Raw genomic sequence first — 18,343 nt, 5'->3', positions numbered from 1 at the left:
CCTGATGTCCCCAATAGGACCACATCATCTGCAAACAGCAGCGATGTGACCCTGAGGTCACCAAACTGGACACCCTCCATCCCTTGACTGCGCCTAGAAATTCTATCCATAAAAATTATGAATAGAATCGGTGACAAAGGGCAGCCCTGACGGAGTCCAACTCTCACTGGGAACGAGTCTGACTTACTGCCGGCCATGCGAACCAAACTCCTGCTTTGTTTGTACAGGGCCTGAATGGCTCGTAGCAAAGAGCCATGTACCCCGTACTCCCGAAGCACCTCCCACAGAATACCCCGGGGAACACAGTCGAATGCCTTCTCCAGATCCACAAAGCACATGTGGACTGGTTGGGCAAACTCCCATGAACCCTCCAGAATCCTGGAGAGGGTGAAGAGTTGGTCCAGTGTTCCACGACCAGGGCGGAACCCGCACTGTTCCTCCTGGATCCGAGGTTCGACTATAAGCCGGACTCTCTTCTCCAGTACCCCTGCATAGACCTTGCCAGGGAGGCTGAGGAGTGTGATTCCCCTGTAGTTGGAACACACCCTCCGGTCCCCTTTTTTAAAAAGAGGCACCACCACCCCAGTCTGCCAATCCAGTGGCACCGCCCCCGATGTCCACGCAATGTTGAAAAGGCGTGTCAGCCAAGACAGCCCCACAACATCCAGAGCCTTGAGGAACTCAGGGCGGATCTCATCCACTCCTGGAGCCTTGCCACCAAGGAGCTTCTTAACTACCTTAGCGACTTCGGCCTCAGTAATGGACAAGCCTATTCCCATGTCCCCAGACTCAGCCTCCTCACTGGAGAACGTGTCGGTGGGATTGAGAAGGTCCTCAAAGTACTCCTTCCACCGCCCAATGACGTCTTCAGTCGAAGTCAGCAGCACACCATCTCCACTATATACAGTGCTAGTGGCACACTGCTTTCCCCTTCTGAGTCGCCTGACGGTTTGCCAGAATCTTTTCGGAGCCGACTTAAAGTCACTTTCCAAGGCCTCACCAAACTCCTCCCATACACGGGTTTTTGCCTTGGCGACAACTGAAGCCGCAGATCGCTTGGCCTGTCGATACCTGCCAGCTGCCTCTGGTGTCCCACAGGCCAACCATGCCCGGTAGGACTCCTTCTTCAGCTTGATGGCATCTCTCACCTGGGGTGTCCACCACCGGGTTCGAGGATTACCGCCCCGACAGGCACCAACTACCTTACGGCCACAGCTACAGTCAGCCGCTTCAGCAATGGAGGAACGGAACATGGCCCATTCTGAGTCAATGTCCCCCACCTCCCCCGATATCTGGTCAAAGTTCTGACGGAGGTGTGAGTTGAAGATCAATCTGACAGGTTCTTCTGCTAGACGTTCCCAGCAAACCCTCACTATACGTTTGGGCTTGCCTGGTCTGACCGGCATCTTCCCCCACCACCTGATCCAACTCACCACCAGGTGGTGATCAGTTGACAGCTCAGCTCCTCTCTTTACCCGAGTGTCCAAAACACATGGCCGCAAGTCCGATGACACGACTACAAAGTCAATCATTGAACTGCGGCCTAGGGTGTCCTGGTGCCATGTGCACTTATGGACATCCTTGTGTTCAAACATGGTGTTCGTGATGGACAAACTGTGGTTTGCGCAGAAGTCCAAAAACTGAACACCACTCGGGTTCAGATCAGAGAGGCCATTCCTCCCAATCACACCCCTCCAGGTCTCACTGTCATTGCCCACGTGAGCATTGAAGTCCCCCAGTAGGACAATAGAGTCTCCAGGAGGAGCACCTTCAAGCACCCTTCCCAAGGACTCTAAGAAGGCTGGGTACTCTGAACTGCTGTTCGGTGCATAAGCACAGACAACAGTCAGGACCCGTTCCCCAACCCGAAGGCGTAGGGAAGCTACCCTCTCGTCCACCGGAGAAAACCCCAACATACAGGCACCGAGTCGAGGGGCTATGAGAAAGCCCACACCTGCCCGCCGCCTCTCACCATGGGCAACTCCAGAAAAGAATAAAGTCCAGCCCCTCTCAAGGAGATTGGACCCAGATCCCAAGCTGTGTGTTGAGGTGAGCCCGACTATATCTAGCCGGTATCTCTCAACCTCGCGCACCAACTCAGGCTCTTTCCCCGCCAGTGAGGTAACGTTCCAAGTTCCAAAAGCCAATTTCAGCAACCGAGGATCAGAACGCCAAGGCCCACGCCTTTGGACACTGCCCGATCCACAACGCACCGAACCCCTACTACTGCCCCTCCCATTGGTGGTGGGTCGATGGGAGGGGGGACTCATGTAACTCCTTCGGGCTGGGCCCGGCCGGGCACCATGAGTAAATGCCCGGCCACCAGACGCTCGCTGGCGAGCCCCTCCCCCAGGCCTGGCTCCAGGGTGGGGCCCCGGTAACCCTGTTCCGGGCAGGGTACACAAGTCCTGCTTTTGTGTCTTCATAGGGGTTATTATGGATCACACTTTGTCTGACCTGTCACCTAGGACCAGTTTGCCATGGGAGACCCTACCAGGAGCTTTTGCTCCAGACAACATAGCTCCTAAGATCATTCAAGCACGCAAACCCCTCCACCACGATAAGGTGGTGATCCAAGGAGAGGTAATAAGGAATAATAGCTAAGGAAATTTTTAAAATATATAATAACATCAATTACGCATATATGGATTAAACATTCTCTTGCGTTCAACTATCTAGGGTAAAATAGCGTTAAATATCTTCTGTTAGCTTTTTTAAATGTAAACAATCTATGACAAATTCCTCTCCTAGAGAAATTGCAGAGAGGAGACTTACCGGTCTGTCTTCCAGGTTTCTTAAATGCTAGAGGCATTCGTGGGCAGCCTCTGCTGTTTTGCAGCCCTGTTTTTGATATAACAGGGGAAATAGGAAGTGTCCAGGCTTTTTATAACCCAGCTCTGCCACGCTGTCTTTCCAACACAATATCAGTAGGACTCTAATCTCAAGTCAGTCACCCTCCAGTATAGGAGTGTATATGGATCACAGGTCAGGAACTCTGTCCTTCTACAGTGTCTCTGACACAATGACCCTTCTACACACCATCCACACCACATTTACTCAGGCTCACTACACTGGGTTCTGGGTTTATCTGGGATCATCGGTCAAACTGTGTAACCTGGGCAAATAAAGAGCAAAACAGGATCATTACAGCTCTGACATTTCCATTTATTTTGATTTTTATTTAACTGTAGTTTCCACATTCAGTTGGGATTCAGTTGAGGGAGGATTACACTTTACCATAACCAGGCTGCGACAGACAAAGACCTCAAATAGTGAGAGAATTCTTTGATTGGAAGTTGAAACTGGCAATGTTTGCTCATTTCATGTGAGTCGCTCCGTGTCAGCTGTTTTAGTGCTCACAAAACTGTCATGGACAATGTTCGTAAATACTGCATGTCATAAGCATTAAGCAGATACACAATTCGTATAGTTCATATAATATAAATCAACTGGAGCTGTATTTGGTAAAGCAAGTTTTTTTTTTTTCAATATTTTGAGTGACGCTTCTTAATTATGTTTATTTTATTAAAACAAATGTTTTATATGTTACTGTTGCAATTTTTCATGAATTGAAAGCAACAGACTTTTTTATAGATGCATTTACAGAATACTGACACTGGTAACATTGATTTTCATTGATCATTGATTTGTCCTTCAGATCCATTTATCTAAACTCTGGTGGAAAATTTCTACTATTTATACTACTACTGAGGTCAAAGGCATCTTTCTTTTAGGACCTTTTTTATTTAGGACCAAATTGAGAAGTTCAAAGGTGCGGACCAAACATGGGGTGTGTGAAAGCACCCTAAGATAAAAAAAATAATAACATCATAAATGCCCAAAGTGAGGATTGTGAGGATGCTTGATTTGGCCCTTCGGGTTTTTTTATTATTTTGGTAACAAAATATAGATTAGTGTTATAAAATACATTTTTAAAAGCTCGATTTGAAACCCGTGAGTGTGTGAGTGACTGTCTGTCTGCCCTGCGATGGACTGGCGACCTGTCCAGGGTGTATCCTGCCTTCCGCCCGAAGACTGCTGGGATAGGCTCCAGCACCCCCCACGACCCTGACGGAGAAGCGGCTTAGAAAATGGATGGATGGATGGATGGATGGATTTGAAACCCACCTCCCTGATCGCAGCAGATTACCAGTTGGGTAATTTCTGTCCCCCAGTTAGTTCAGTATTTGTGTGCGCGTCTCTTTAAAAAAAAAATGCGTGTCCTGTACGTGCTCTTTCCTGTGACTGATTCCTCGCGTCTGATTGGCTGACATGTTCACCCTGTGTACGTACGGCTAGCGACTGGGAGTTCGATTCGGTTTACTGAACCGATTCTTTCGAACTGTCCGAATCGAATAAAGAATCGACGGTCCGATTTAACCGATTCCTTTTCGATCCCATGATTAATCGGATCACAGTGGCGATGTTAAATAACTACACAGCACACAAATGTGATACTAAATAACACAAACATTTTTAGCATATACTTGTTTCTGTTAATATGTTATTATGATGCTAATAGTCGGTAGGTTTCAATTTGTAGAAAACTGTAAAAATGTAAGAATATTTTATATTTAAAAATCACGATGAACGGGACTGTAGATTCCACAATAGTGATGAAGGCTGTGCAGCATCAAGAAAGAACTTAAAGTAAAATGAGCACCGAGAATTCCTCATAATTGAAAAGCAGCGACCATATTTTACTAATCACATTGCTAGTCATAGTAACTTTGTGGCAAGAAATGAATATGCAATACACCATTTACAGTTCACAAAATAGAGGATTATACCACACACACACACACACACACACACACACACACACACACACACACACAAACAAACAAACAAATAAATAAAACAATGTATAAAAACACAGCAAATTATAACAAGGTTGTTTGTCGTTATTACTTCTATTTATATCACTTCTATTAATGTTCTCAATACTCTACAGTGTGGCACTTTATGTTATGGGTTTTTGAGGCTAACTTGATTTCGGCCTGTAAACAACTTCGATTCATTTGTGACCTCTGAATCGGCTCGAATGGTTCACTGAAAGGAGTTGAGTGAAACGAGCGATCCGTTCCCGTCGCCAGTGTGTGTCACCTTGCTGAAGCTGCGGCGGAGGACCGGAGAAAGAACATAGCCATGGCGGCCCCGGCGAACACAGTCAAGCCCAAAACGTCCCCCAAGTCTATAAAGTTCCTGTTCGGCGGCCTGGCTGGGTATGTACCAGAGAAATGAGGTTTAGTGGAGCTTTAGCTGGATGACCAGCAGCGGGAGCTTAGCTAGCCCTGCAGCCGGGGAAGGTGAACCGTCAGCGGGGTAAGAGGGTCACAGCTCTCCTGCTGGGAACTCCAACCTCCACACCAAAGCAATTAGCAATGAAACGCAGCTGTAGGCTCTGGATGTTGTTTGGACTTTGATGTAAGCGCTGTTTTGTAGTTTTGAAGCCATAGCTAGGCTAGTTTTGAGGGCTAGCTGGCCCTGACTAGCCCAGGCATGCGTGTCAATCTGAGCTGCTGCTGTAAATGTCAAAGATGCTAAGAATGGCCTGCTCCCCAAAACACACAGATAATGGTTCACTCTGTGCCCCGTGGAGCAGGCAAGCCTTGTTCTTTAAATGCATGACCCCTGGGCCTTCATCACCCCACTAAGTTAAAGGGGAATTCCACTATTTTTGGTTGGGATGTAAACAGAGTCATTCAGAGTGGATTGGTGTGAAATGGTTAAGATTTCTTTACAGTGGTGGTGATAGGAACCAGGGGTCGCCCTGACCACAGCATAAATATAGACATTTTATTTACTATACACAACCACAAGTGAACCTACACTTCTGAGTTTTTATATGGGATATTGATGAATGTTGAAAATATGCTGCCGGTGATCAGAGACTGGAATGCCAACGTTGGAGACATAAAGGAGGGAAATACAGTTCATAGCAGTGGAAACAGGAATGAAGCAGATGAACAACTAATCAGCTTCTGCTAATACAGTTCAATTTTTGTTACTAATACATCGTTCAAGCAAGGACATCAGGTGGAGTTGAAGTAATAGCTAAGAAAACACATGGGTTTTTGAGCCACTCACTCAAAGCCCAGATTTCCACATAGAAGCTCTTATTTTGGACATATTGTGAGAAGAACCCTTTCACTGGAAAGGACAATTATGCTGGCATGAGTTGAAGATAGAAAAGAAGGATGACATCCATCAACAAGATGGTTAAATACGCATAGAGGAATCATAAAGGCCCAAACAGAAGATGAGATATTATAGAGAGACAATACCTGTATGGTCACCAATAGGTGGAATCCAGTTGAATATAATAATTGAAAAAATATCTCTATACAGCTAAAAGTATTGGAGTTGGAATCTACTTGGCTGCAAATAATAATACTACTACTACTGGACAGTGAAGGTAGAGCAGTTTGGAGATAAAGCCAGAGAGGCCAGGTTGAGATGGTTTGGACATGTGTTGAGGAGGAATAGTGGATATATTGGGCAAAGAATGTTGGAGATGGAGCTGCTGGGTAGAAGGAGAAGAGGTAGACCTCAGAGAAGGTTTATGGATGTAGTGAAGGTGGACATGGAGATGGTTGGTGTGAAAGTAGAGGAGGCAATGGATAGGGCAAGATGGAGGCAGATGATCCGCTGTGGCGACCCCTAAAGGGAGCAGCCGAAAGAAGAAGAAGAAGAAGACTACTACTACTACTACTACTACTACTACTAATACTAATAATAATAATAATAATAATAATAATAATAGCAGTGGTATTGCACTGTTCAGCTGACTGCTGGTACAAAGAGAATACTGAGTCTGTGGTGAGGTAAGACACTCTGTGATGTTCACTCTTGCACTGTTAGGACACAAATACAGTGGTATTGATTTTACTGTGTGTTGGTGTATTTTGGGACTTTTGCAGTGAGTATTTGTTCTGCGCTCCCCATTACATCTGGCAAAACATGTAAAACCAAGGCCGAATCTACTTCAATAGATCAAGGTTGAAGAGGAAGTCAAGTTTTTTCCAAATTCCATCATAATTCAGTGTTTAAGATGTAAACAGAGTGATTCAGAGTGGTTTGGTGTGAAATGGTTCAGATTTCTTTTATAGTGGTGCTGATGGGAACCAGGGGTCGCCAAGTCTACAACACAAGTATACATATTTTATTTACTATACAAAACCACCAGTGTGTTTTATAGTAAATAAAATTTTACATGGAATGTTGTGGAAAATCTCGAAGTGTATCTTTTCAGTGAGTGGAATAAAACAAAATGATATTATTTGTTATTTCTTCTCTCTCTCTCTCTCTCTCTCTCTCTCTCTCTCTCTCTCTCTCTGTCTCTCTCTCTCACACACACAGTATGGGTGCTACCGTCTTTGTCCAGCCGTTGGACCTGGTGAAGAACAGGATGCAGCTGAGCGGTCAGGGTTCGAGGGCTCGGGAGTATAAGACTAGCCTGCATGCCGTGGTCAGCATCCTCCGCAACGAGGGGATCCGGGGCATCTACACTGGGTAAGGAGGGTGGAATACTTTTACCTAGACACTTTAATTGAGGACTGTCTGAAACCGTTAGGTGATTATTGGCAGAATAATAAAAAAATGAGCATGTCATTTGACGCAATACAGTTGTGTCTGGAAACTTGCTCTACAGTAATATGTTTTCATTTTCAGTTTATTAGAGCGTTGACATAATTTTCATAAAAGTCTAATACTTTTAACAAGGGTTGTGATTTGGCATCATGATGTTCTAACTACAGGCTAATATATTAGCCCCAAGTTAACATGTAAGCCACAACTTTACAGGCACAGCACGGTCCCCTTCGATACAGTTCAGTACGTGTTATATTTCTAGTGTTTCCTGATGCATTTAACTGAATCAACTGCATTGATTTTGGAATGTTAGAATCAATTATGACAGTGATCATTCACTCTTTTTCCCTTTTCTTTCTCTCTCTCTGGCTCTTTCTCTTTCACTTCTGTTTTTTGCTCTTTATGCCTTCTCCCTCTCTCTTTGCACTTTTTTTGGCTCTCCAACTATCTACTCTTCCTTCTCTCTCTCTCTCTCTCTCTCTCTCTCTCTCTCTCTCTCTCTCTCTCTCTCTCTCTCTCTCTCTCCTCTAACTGTTTGCTCTTTTTTCTCTCCTGCAACTGTCCCCTTTTCCCTTTCTCTTTCTTACTCTCTTTTATTTTCTCTCTCTCTCTCTCTTTCCTCATTTTGTCTTGCTTTCTCTCCTTTCCTGCAGCCTTTCGGCCGGTCTTCTCAGACAGGCCACCTATACCACCACTCGTTTGGGTATCTACACTGTCCTGTTCGAGAAAATGACCAAAGCGGACGGAACACCTCCGAATTTCTTCATGAAAGCCATGATCGGAATGACAGCCGGAGCGACTGGAGCGTTTGTGGGAACCCCGGCCGAGGTGGCGCTGATCCGAATGACCTCAGATGGACGGTGAGTTAATGTCCTGATCTGGGATCAGCTTGGCCACTGCTCATGAAGACACCTTCAGCAGAATGCAGTATAAAAACTGAAGGCTGCTGAAACCATTTTTCTTGAAAGTAGCGGTTCACTGAAAACTCATTCACTCTCTGCCTTTATTTAGTTTTGTGACTGAGCTTATTTAGTTTCAAGGCTGGTGTAATTAGTAATCCATGCTTTGTTAGCTGAATTAGCCTCAAAACTCCTGCACTAAACCAATAGAAGCAAAGTTCAGACACCAAACATGCTTTGGCTTTTTATGTTGGTATATGTTGGTATAATTTTTAATTGAACGTGGCATGGCAAGTCTCATACTGTTGTTGTTGTTGTTGTTGTTGTTGTTTACATTTTTCTTCCTTCTCTCAGTCTGCCCGCAGACCAGAGGAGGGGTTATACAAACGTCTTCAATGCCCTCTTCAGAATCACCAAAGAGGAGGGAGTCACAACTCTGTGGAGGGTCAGTATGTGTTAGTTAAATAGTTAGCGAATTACAGTTACTGTGGATTCCCCATTAAAAATCCTGTTTAATGTTTTAGTGTTGATGAGTCTGTCTCTCTATTAGGTGTGTAATGACCACAGCATGTTAATATTTAGTAGAATCAAGATTTTACTGATTCTCAGAGGCAGATCTGTAATTTTTTACAGGGACTGAACAAGAAACAGTGGCAGGGTGGTGTGTTTATTATTATTCTCATGTTATCTTGTAGTTTAGCCTGCAGGATTAATCTTATTTTTTCAGTTGTCATGATAAACACATCATTAAAGGCTGTGATGATGAATGATGAATTTGAGTTACATAATGTGCACAGTATTAGAGTTATTAGATTTGCAGGAATTTAATAGGGCTGCACCTAATTATTGCTTCTCATGCCAAATATTAAATTGCTTTTGTTGTTACTTTTGTTTTTATCTGCTAAATCAGATAAAGTATGATTGAATTAAAAATGGGTTTTAATTGTTTAAGTTCCCAAATAGTTAATAAAATGTTGCTTCAGTTATTTGGTATTTTAATTTTTCAATTTACAGTGACGGCTGTTTTATTATTGGTTAAAAGTTTCTGCATTAAAGGTAGAAGTATAATGCATGCAAAATCATTGTTCTGAAAACATTCTGAAACATTTTTAACATCATTCTGTGCTCTGTTATTGTCCTCCATGGGGCACATGATATAATACACTGTAAAACAGCAGTATAAAAGACTACAGAATGTCAGTTCAATGAATTACACACTGCAGATTTCCATGTTTCAGTGTCAAATTCAGACTGAGCCTTAAACGGCTCTGTACTCCCTAAATACTGTGCTAACTAGGAAAGTTGAGAAATTGCAGCCTTTACAGCCAAATAGTACATTGTTTATCCAGTATGGATGGATCTGAGTCCCAAATTATTATTTCTTAGCTATATTTACACTGTTGGGCTGCAGGATCCAGTAATTAAATTCCTACATAGTGCACTATGTAAGGAGCAGGGAGTTCAGCCCCAGCACAAGAAGAAGGGAGCTGTTAGATTGGTGTTATTTAGGTCTCATGGTGGTAATCTGGTGACCAAAAAGCACTTGCATGCAATATAGTGCATATATTGTATTTATTACCGAGAATGTGTTAGCTAGCTGTAGGAACATTATTCAGACTGCACTAGGTAGAAAAGCCCACTTGACTGAGCCTTCAGCACTCCGTTTTCACTGAGGGTGGCTAAAATATGCTGTTTGCTCTGCTGTCCAAGTTCAATGCTTTAATACAAATTGATATGAAAATAAGTATCAATGACTGTATCATTTTAATTTTATTACAAAGCAAAATAAATGAATAGAATATTTGCAGAAGTAACAACAAAACCAGCATTTTTTTACTTACTAAGGTGAGCTGTTTTATACAGTAGAGTATTAAAAAAAATTAAATAACAAATAAAATGATAAAATATTTGTTAATTTATCGCTCTTTGATTTGTCATTTGTTATTTTGTTAGTTTATTCAGATGTGATCTTTTTTTTTTTTTACTCTTAAATTTTTATTGTTATTATTATTGTTAAATTAAAGAGTATCACAGATGCTATTTTTGCGTTGAGAGTGTTGGTAGAGAAGTACAGAGAAGGTCAGAAGGAGCTACATTGTGTCTTTGTGGATCTAGAGAAGGCATATGATAGGGTGCCAAGAGAGGAACTGTGGACTGTATGAGGAAGTCAGGTGTAGCTGAAAAGTATGTTAGGGTGGTGCAGGACATGTATGAGGATAGTGAGACAGTGGTGATGGAAAGTGGAAAGGTGAAGATGCAAGGAGTAGAGGTCGTAAAGGTGGATGACTTCAAATATCTTGGGTCAACCAACCCGGAGCAATGGACAGTGTAGAAAAGAGGTGAAGAAGAGGGTGCAGGCAGGATGGAGTGGGTGGAGACGGGTGTCAGGGCTGATGTGTGACAGAAGGATAGCAGCAAGAGTGAAAGGGAAGGTTTACAAGACAGTAGTGCGTCCTGCTATGATGTATGGTTTGGAGACTGTGGCTCTGTCTAAAAGACAGGAGGCTGAGCTGGAGGTGGCGGAGATGAAGATGCTGAGATTTTCGTTGGGAGTGACAAGGATGGACAAGATTAGAAATGAGCAGATCAGAGGGACAGTGAAGGTGGAGCAGTTTGGAGATAAAGCCAGAGAGGCCAGGTTGAGATGGTTTGGACATGTGTTGAGGAGGAATAGTGGATATATTGGGCAAAGAATGTTGGAGATGGAGCTGCCGGGTAGAAGGAGAAGAGGTAGACCTCAGAGAAGGTTTATGGATGTAGTTAAGGTGGACATGGAGATGGTTGGTGTAAAAGTAGCGGAGGCAGTGGAATGGGCAAGATGGAGGCAGATGATCCACTGTGGCGACCTCTAAAGGGAGCAGCCGAAAGAAGAAGAAGATTATTGTTAATTTTTTTGCTTCAATATGTCTTTATCAAAGATTTTGGTATGTTTTACAATCTTTTATTTTTCACTATTCCTTTTTTTTCTTTTCTGTATCATCTCAGCTTTATTGTAAATGAGCGTCACCCTCAGTGTACTCCACGTTTAAATTAGGATTGAGTGCTTGATCTCTACAGCTCCAGTGTATGTGTGTTTTATGAGCACACTGTTATTACAAAATGCGGCCCAGTCTACATAAACTGTTCCCTTTTCGTGTTTCTTGTTTCACAGGGTTGTATACCCACTATGGCCCGTGCAGTAGTAGTGAACGCAGCACAACTGGCTTCATATTCTCAATCCAAACAAGCTCTTATGGAAACTGGTGAGTTTCTTAACAGCCTTATCGCTCTTACTTACACCAACACCTTATCTCATCAGTCCCTGAAAGCTGCAAGTGCTGTACCTTAACCCTTCAGAAAGATTAGGAAAGACAATGATCTGATAAATGTACAGAAAAATATTCTGAGCAGTATTCTCACTGCTTATTTGAGCAAAGTTAAACATTTAAAAACTTTCTGATCTGTACAGAATTCTCATTTCTCGACCTGCAGCAAATTGCCAGGTTGTTGTTGTTCTCATCAGAGTTGTAAAAGTAACGTGGCCATTTTTATGGGAGGTTATTAATTTAAATGCCTTTCCTTATTTCGAAATAGTAAGCAGGCTAAGCCAAGCAGAAAAATGTGACCCTGAATGCTAATCTGCTGTTATAGTAGTGTTGTAATTGGATATTAGCCGTAACAGCCTTAATGCAGTGAATGTCCTTGTATTGATGCAAGTGCTGCAGTTTGTGACACAGTACCAGTTTTACTGAAGATGTTTACTGTGCATGTTTATGTTCACAGGGTATTTCTCAGATAACATCTTCCTTCATTTCTGTGCCAGTATGATTAGTGGGTTAGTGACCACTGCAGCTTCCATGCCGGTAGACATCGCCAAAACCAGGTAAAGCCTGCATTCATCTCTCCAGAGGGCCAGACCTCTTGTGCTTTGATTTATTGATCTTATTAGGGATTTGCATTTTGTCTCATTTTGATTTTTGAGCATCTGCCTTTGCAAGGCAGTAAATTAATTCACATGTATAACTAAAGATATCTTGCACTTTTTGTATGGTAAAAATGCAACATACTTTTATTCACCATCTGTCCATTTTTGTGAACTTTTGCAAACGCTTTCTCCAATCACAATCATCTCTAATGTTGGCATGGTGATAACCAAGATGGCAGGTCGGCTGTGTCTCAATGAATAGAACTTTTTCGCAAGTGGCAAGGATCAGAATCTCCAAAAGCAGCTCAGACTAGGCTACAAACGTGTGAAAGCAGTCAGTTTCAGCTTCTGAATGATGCAGTAAAGCTCCCCGTGCTACTTTCATTTGTCCAAAATAAACAGTAGCCCAGCGTCACTGTTTGCTGCTTCTCTGAGGAGTGAAGGAGATCTTATGAGCCCTTTTGTGCCATTTGTTTTATGCTGCATCTCTGCAGTTCACTTGGATTGAGTTACAGAGAGCAGAGATGTGAGTGACAGAACTCATGTTTCAGCTTCTGATTGAGGTGGAGAAGCACAGTGGAATCACACCTGTTTTTTCGAGAGGCAAATGGCCTTTTCATAGACATTCTGTCTTTTTCACAACACAATCAAGAAGGTTAATTTACCCAAATTGTATAATGTCCAGTGTGTGTAGTTTTGATGCGAAAAAATATTGCAATAATATATATTATTATATAATATATATTATACACATTACTTTTGTTGTGAAACTGCCTTAAAGGGGAACTCTATTTTAATTGTACATAAATAAAGGGTTGACATACAAGTAGAGTTATTCAGAGTGGTTTTAGTATTAAATGCTCTGTTCTAGAGAAACTTACCAAGTCAGAATTGTTCAGAGTGGTGGTGATAGGAACCACATGTCCGCCTCTAAAAGCTCCCTCACAGAAAGTTATTACGGAAAATTTTAGACATATTCTGTCTGATATCTGACACATTGTTTTATAGTACAACCCCAATTCCAATGAAGTTAGGATGTTGTGTAAAACATAACAGAATACGATGATTTGCAAATCCTTTTCAACCTATATTCAATTGAATACACTACAAAGACAAGATATTTAATGTTCAAACAGATAAACTTTTGATTTTTGCAAATATTCACTCATTTTGAATTTGATGCCTGCAACACGTTCCAAAGAAGTTGAGACAGGGGCAACAAAAGACTGGGAAAGTTGAGGAATGCTCAACAAACACCTGTTTGGAACATTCCACAGGTGAACAGGTTAATTGGAAACAGGTGAGTGTCATGATTGGGTATAAAGCGAGCATCCCTGAAAGGCTCAGTCGTTCACAAGCAAGGACGGGGCGAGATTCACCACTTTGTGAACAACTGTGTGAACAAATAGTCCAACAGTTTAAGAACAACATTTCTCAATGTGCAATTCCAAGGAATTTAGGGATTTCATCATCTACAGTCCATAATATCATCAAAAGATTCAGAGAATCTGGAGAAATCTCTGCAAGTAAGCAGCAAGGCAGAAAACCAACATTGAATGCCCGTGACCTTCGATCCCTCAGACGGCACTGCATTAAAAACCGACATCATTCTGTAACAGATATTCCCACATGGGCTCAGGAACACTTCAGAAAACCACTGTCAGTGAACACAGTTCGTCGCTCCATCTACAAGTGCAAGTTAAAACTCTGCCATGCAAAGCGAAAGCCACATATCAACAACACCCAGAAACGCTGCCGGCTTCTCTGGGCACAAGCTCATCTGAGATGGACTGACGCAAAGTGGAAAAGTGTCCTGTGGTCTGACGAGTCCACATTTCAAATTGTTTTTGGAAATCATGGACGTCGTGTCCTCCGGGCCAAAGAGGAAAAGGACTGTCTGGATTGTTTTCAGCGCAAAGTTCAAAAGCCAGCATCTCTGATGGTGTGGGGGTGTGTTAGTGGGTAACCTGCATATCTGTGAAGGCACCATTAATGCTGAAAGGTACATACAGGTTTTGGAGCAACACATGCTGCCATCCAAGCAACGTCTTTTTCAGGGACATCCTGCTTATTTCAGCAAGACGATGCCAAGCCACATTCTGCACGTGTTACAACAGCGTGGCTTCGTAGTAAAAGAGTGCGGATACTAGACTGGTCTGCCTGCAGTCCAGACCTGTCTCCCATTGAAAATGTGTGGCGCATTATGAAGCACAAAATACAACAACGGAGACCCCGGACTGTTGAGCAACTGAAGTTGTGCATCAAGCAAGAATGGGGAAAAAATTCCACCTACAAAGCTTCAACAATTAGTGTCCTCAGTTCCCAAACGCTTATTGAGTGTTGTTAAAAGGAAAGGTGATGTAACACAGTGGTAAACATGCCCCTGTCCCAACTTCTTTGGAACGTGTTACAGGCATCAAATTCAAAATGAGTGAATATTTGCAACAAACAAAAGTTTATCTGTTTGAACATTAATTATCTTGTCTTTGTAGTGTATTCAATTGAATATAGGTTGAAAAGGATTTGCAAATCATCGAATTCTGTTTGATTTGTTTATTTGTTTTACACAACATCCCAACTTCATTGGAATTGGGGTTGTAGTTCTATAATAAAGCTTTAGCTTAAAGTGTGTTTTAATCTGTTTATTTTAGTTCATTCATGGTGAAGGGATAAATAATATGCAGGGTTCTATAAGGCAAAGTAGTCCCCAAAGAAAACTTATTATTAGAAAAAATTATTTCAGATTTTACCATCATCAACATTCCATATAAAACACAGAAGACATGTGTAGGCTGTAGGTTTTAGATGGCATATAAAACAGAAACAGATGGTCTACAGTCTGTAATTGTTGACAAAGTGCTCCTATATGGTCAGTGGAGCTGATAAATTGAACACTAAAAGGCTAAACTGTTTTCCACAGTTTCCAGTGCAGGCAGCTGTTCACTATTGCTGACTATAATTTAGCAGAAAAAACAACTTTGTTTGTGCGGATAGACGATGCAACTGACCTGTGGGTTGTGTCTAGCTTTGTGTGCATACAAACACTGAACCTCTGAGGTTGAGACTAGCTGCACACTGACTCGTTAGGTGTTAACTGTGTTATGTACGGAGCGTGAGCTCACGTTTGTGTCTTTCTGTCCATTTTAGGATTCAAAACATGAGAATGATCGATGGCAAGCCAGAGTACAAGAATGGACTCGTGAGTAGATTTGTAGAACCATGTGAAGGAAACGGTAGCAATCACAAAACAGCTAAAGTCAGAAACGGACTCACCTGTTTTACTTTTGCCATGTCTTACGTTTTTAAGTGACCTGTTTCTAGCCTGCTTGAGATGACAGTCCAATTTCATCACCTCTGTCAGCAAGCGCTTAAGATAGATGCATACATACCTCATATCTTGCTAGCCAGGTGATGAACAAACTTAATTCTCTTTTTCCAGGACGTGCTGTTGAAAGTGGTGAGGAACGAAGGTTTCTTCAGCCTGTGGAAAGGTTTTACTCCATATTACGCTCGGCTCGGCCCACACACAGTGCTCACCTTCATCTTCCTCGAGCAGATGAATAAGTTCTACAGGATCTACTTCCTGGATTCATAGGTTACCATGGGAACCCTCTTATGCCGTGCTGGTGGAGGTCTGGACCGGGTCCGGAGGGGTCAGTTTGCGCATGATTATGGTCTCACTGTGCCAGTCAGCATCACATGACTTGTCTGTGAGAGTGTTCTTTTTTCATAGCAGCTGTTGCTAGGTTTGACTGGCTGGTAAAAAAAAAAAAAACTATTTCAGCCAAATAAAAAAAAACTATTTCAAATCTGATCGGATCATTTGCAGTTTTATAGAGATTTTTTTTTATGGTATACAATTTTTAAATTTTGCCTTTAATCGTGAGATCACAGGATAATTAAGGCACGATCTCAGGACAACACTGTCAGTTGTCTTGATCTCAAGATAACATCTTGATCACAAGAAAATGAAGTAATGATCTCAAGATAACTATCGTAAGCTCACAGAATAATTGTCACAATCTCAAGATCACAGGATAATTAAGTCATGATCTCAAAATTACATTATCTTAAGATGACAAAATAGTTGTCATGATCTCAAGATTACAACTTTTATCTCAAGATCACACCTTTAACAAAAAAAAAAACAACAACTTTGATTACACAACAGAAAACTGCCCCGTCTATCCTAATCTTTCACTCACATACAAAATAAAAATGTTTTGCAATTAATATCAGCTCAGAATTTACAAATTTTGGCAAAAATTTGAGCCCCGTACGCTATGCTTTTGCATTCTGTTGAATGGGAGGGTTTTTTCCAGCGTGCTGTAAAGCTTCTCCAACCTCCTAACTGTAGCTGTGAAAATGGGCGGGGCTTTATAGATCAATTGATGTGAACTTGTGTCACGTGTGTGTGCTGGTGGGCGGAGTTTCAGATAAAATGCTGGATTCGATCCAGGTATCTGCACTGACCCTCAGGGACTCCGGTCCAGACCGTCTGCTACACTTGGCAAACTGGCAGACATTTGGACTCTGATAGTATACAAAAACACACAAAACACAAACAAAAGGCAACTGACTGACGCACTGACCAGCAGACTGGACCTGAAGTACCCCAGGAGGCCACCACTGATCATTACACACTTACTTACGCAGATTAGTTGAGTGATTAGTTGAGTGATTTTGTTTTTGTCTTTTTTCCCTCCTAAAAACTTCATAGGCAGAGACAGACAGTAAACATTAACAATAAACCCAAGAGCAAACAAAAGTCTCTCTCTCTCTCTCTCCCTCTCTCTCTCTCTCTCTCCCCCTCTCTCCCCCTCTCTCCCTCTCCCTGTGCGATGAGCTCGTTCATCTTCTCTTGAAGATTGTAAATGTTTGGAATCACTACATTTGTCAGTTGTATTGTATTTGTAAATTGGAACTGAAATACAGTTCATAAAATTATTCTTCATTTTTTTTTACTTTTTAGTCCTATTAATAAAATTTTCACTCGTTCAGATTGAGAACACCATATATGTGAACTGTAGATCTAAAACACAGGTGTTATGTACTGAATGTGGGGTTCCAAGCACAAATTTAAAGATAGTTAATGGAGTGTGTTACATATTATTGTTATGAAGGACAAATTTATCATCAGCCATGACATTTAATGACAGTAACCGTGGTGAAAATGATCAAACAACTGAACTTTTATTAAAAACAGCGATTCACTGTGTTTTGAGTGATGTCTTAAAAACTGGAGTTTTTCATTCTTACCTCACATTTATTGTACACTTAAAGGTTCTCCAAGGGTTCTTTTCTAAAGAAAATGGTTCTATGTAGAACCATGAACACTCAAAGAACCCATTGCAACATCAAATCAAATTTATTTGTATAGCGCTTTTTACAACGGATGTTGTCACAAAGCAGCTTTACAGAATTTCGGAAAAGACAGAGTTTTAACAGGAGTGTAAGAATGTACAAAAAACCCCCCGGTGGGCAAGCCAGGGGCAACAGTGGCAAGGAAAAACTCCCTCAGAACTGAGGAAGAAACCTTGGGAGGAACCAGGCTCACCAGGGGGGACCCATCCTCCTCTGGTCAAACTACCTACAAGTGATTATACTACTAATATTAATAGCAGTAATATTGGTATTAGGAATAGCTAGGAGTCTATGAGAATATCAGTGTAGGGTGGGCAGCTAGTCTAAGGCAGGTGGTAGCAACTGGGGGGGTGGGCAGCTGGTCTGAAGTGGGTAGCAGGAGGGCTCAGCATTCAGTCGTCCTTCTGTGTTCAGCCGGACATATGGGTGATTGTATACTCGGAAAGAAAGCAGGGAGATGGAATTAGTTTATTCTATCCGTTTGTACATAAACAGGGGATGGAAACATGAAAGGGTTCTTCAGATTGATGGAGAATATGCTGAAGATGCTAGATTGAACCTTTTTGGAAAGGGTCCTAAAAGG

The 18,343-nt window shown here is 42.1% G+C and overlaps 1 protein-coding gene across 1 annotated transcript; it reads left to right on the top strand.

The window, feature by feature from the left end:
• The first annotated feature begins 5,148 nt into the window (after positions 1-5,148).
• On the top strand, positions 5,149-17,620 carry slc25a11 (solute carrier family 25 member 11). The gene is made up of 8 exons (XM_037533724.1): positions 5,149-5,225; positions 7,363-7,515; positions 8,247-8,453; positions 8,847-8,937; positions 11,644-11,734; positions 12,255-12,354; positions 15,544-15,595; positions 15,836-17,620. The coding sequence occupies exons 1-8, from the start codon at positions 5,149-5,151 to the stop codon at positions 15,989-15,991; spliced, it is 927 nt and encodes a 308-aa protein (XP_037389621.1). The 3' UTR covers positions 15,992-17,620.
• Positions 17,621-18,343: the final 723 nt, after the last annotated feature.

The sequence above is a fragment of the Pygocentrus nattereri genome, chromosome 23 (assembly GCF_015220715.1).
Source record: "Pygocentrus nattereri isolate fPygNat1 chromosome 23, fPygNat1.pri, whole genome shotgun sequence".
In the NCBI taxonomy this organism is placed as follows: Eukaryota; Metazoa; Chordata; class Actinopteri; order Characiformes; family Serrasalmidae; genus Pygocentrus; species Pygocentrus nattereri.
This window is presented reverse-complemented; position numbering and strand designations above follow the sequence as displayed.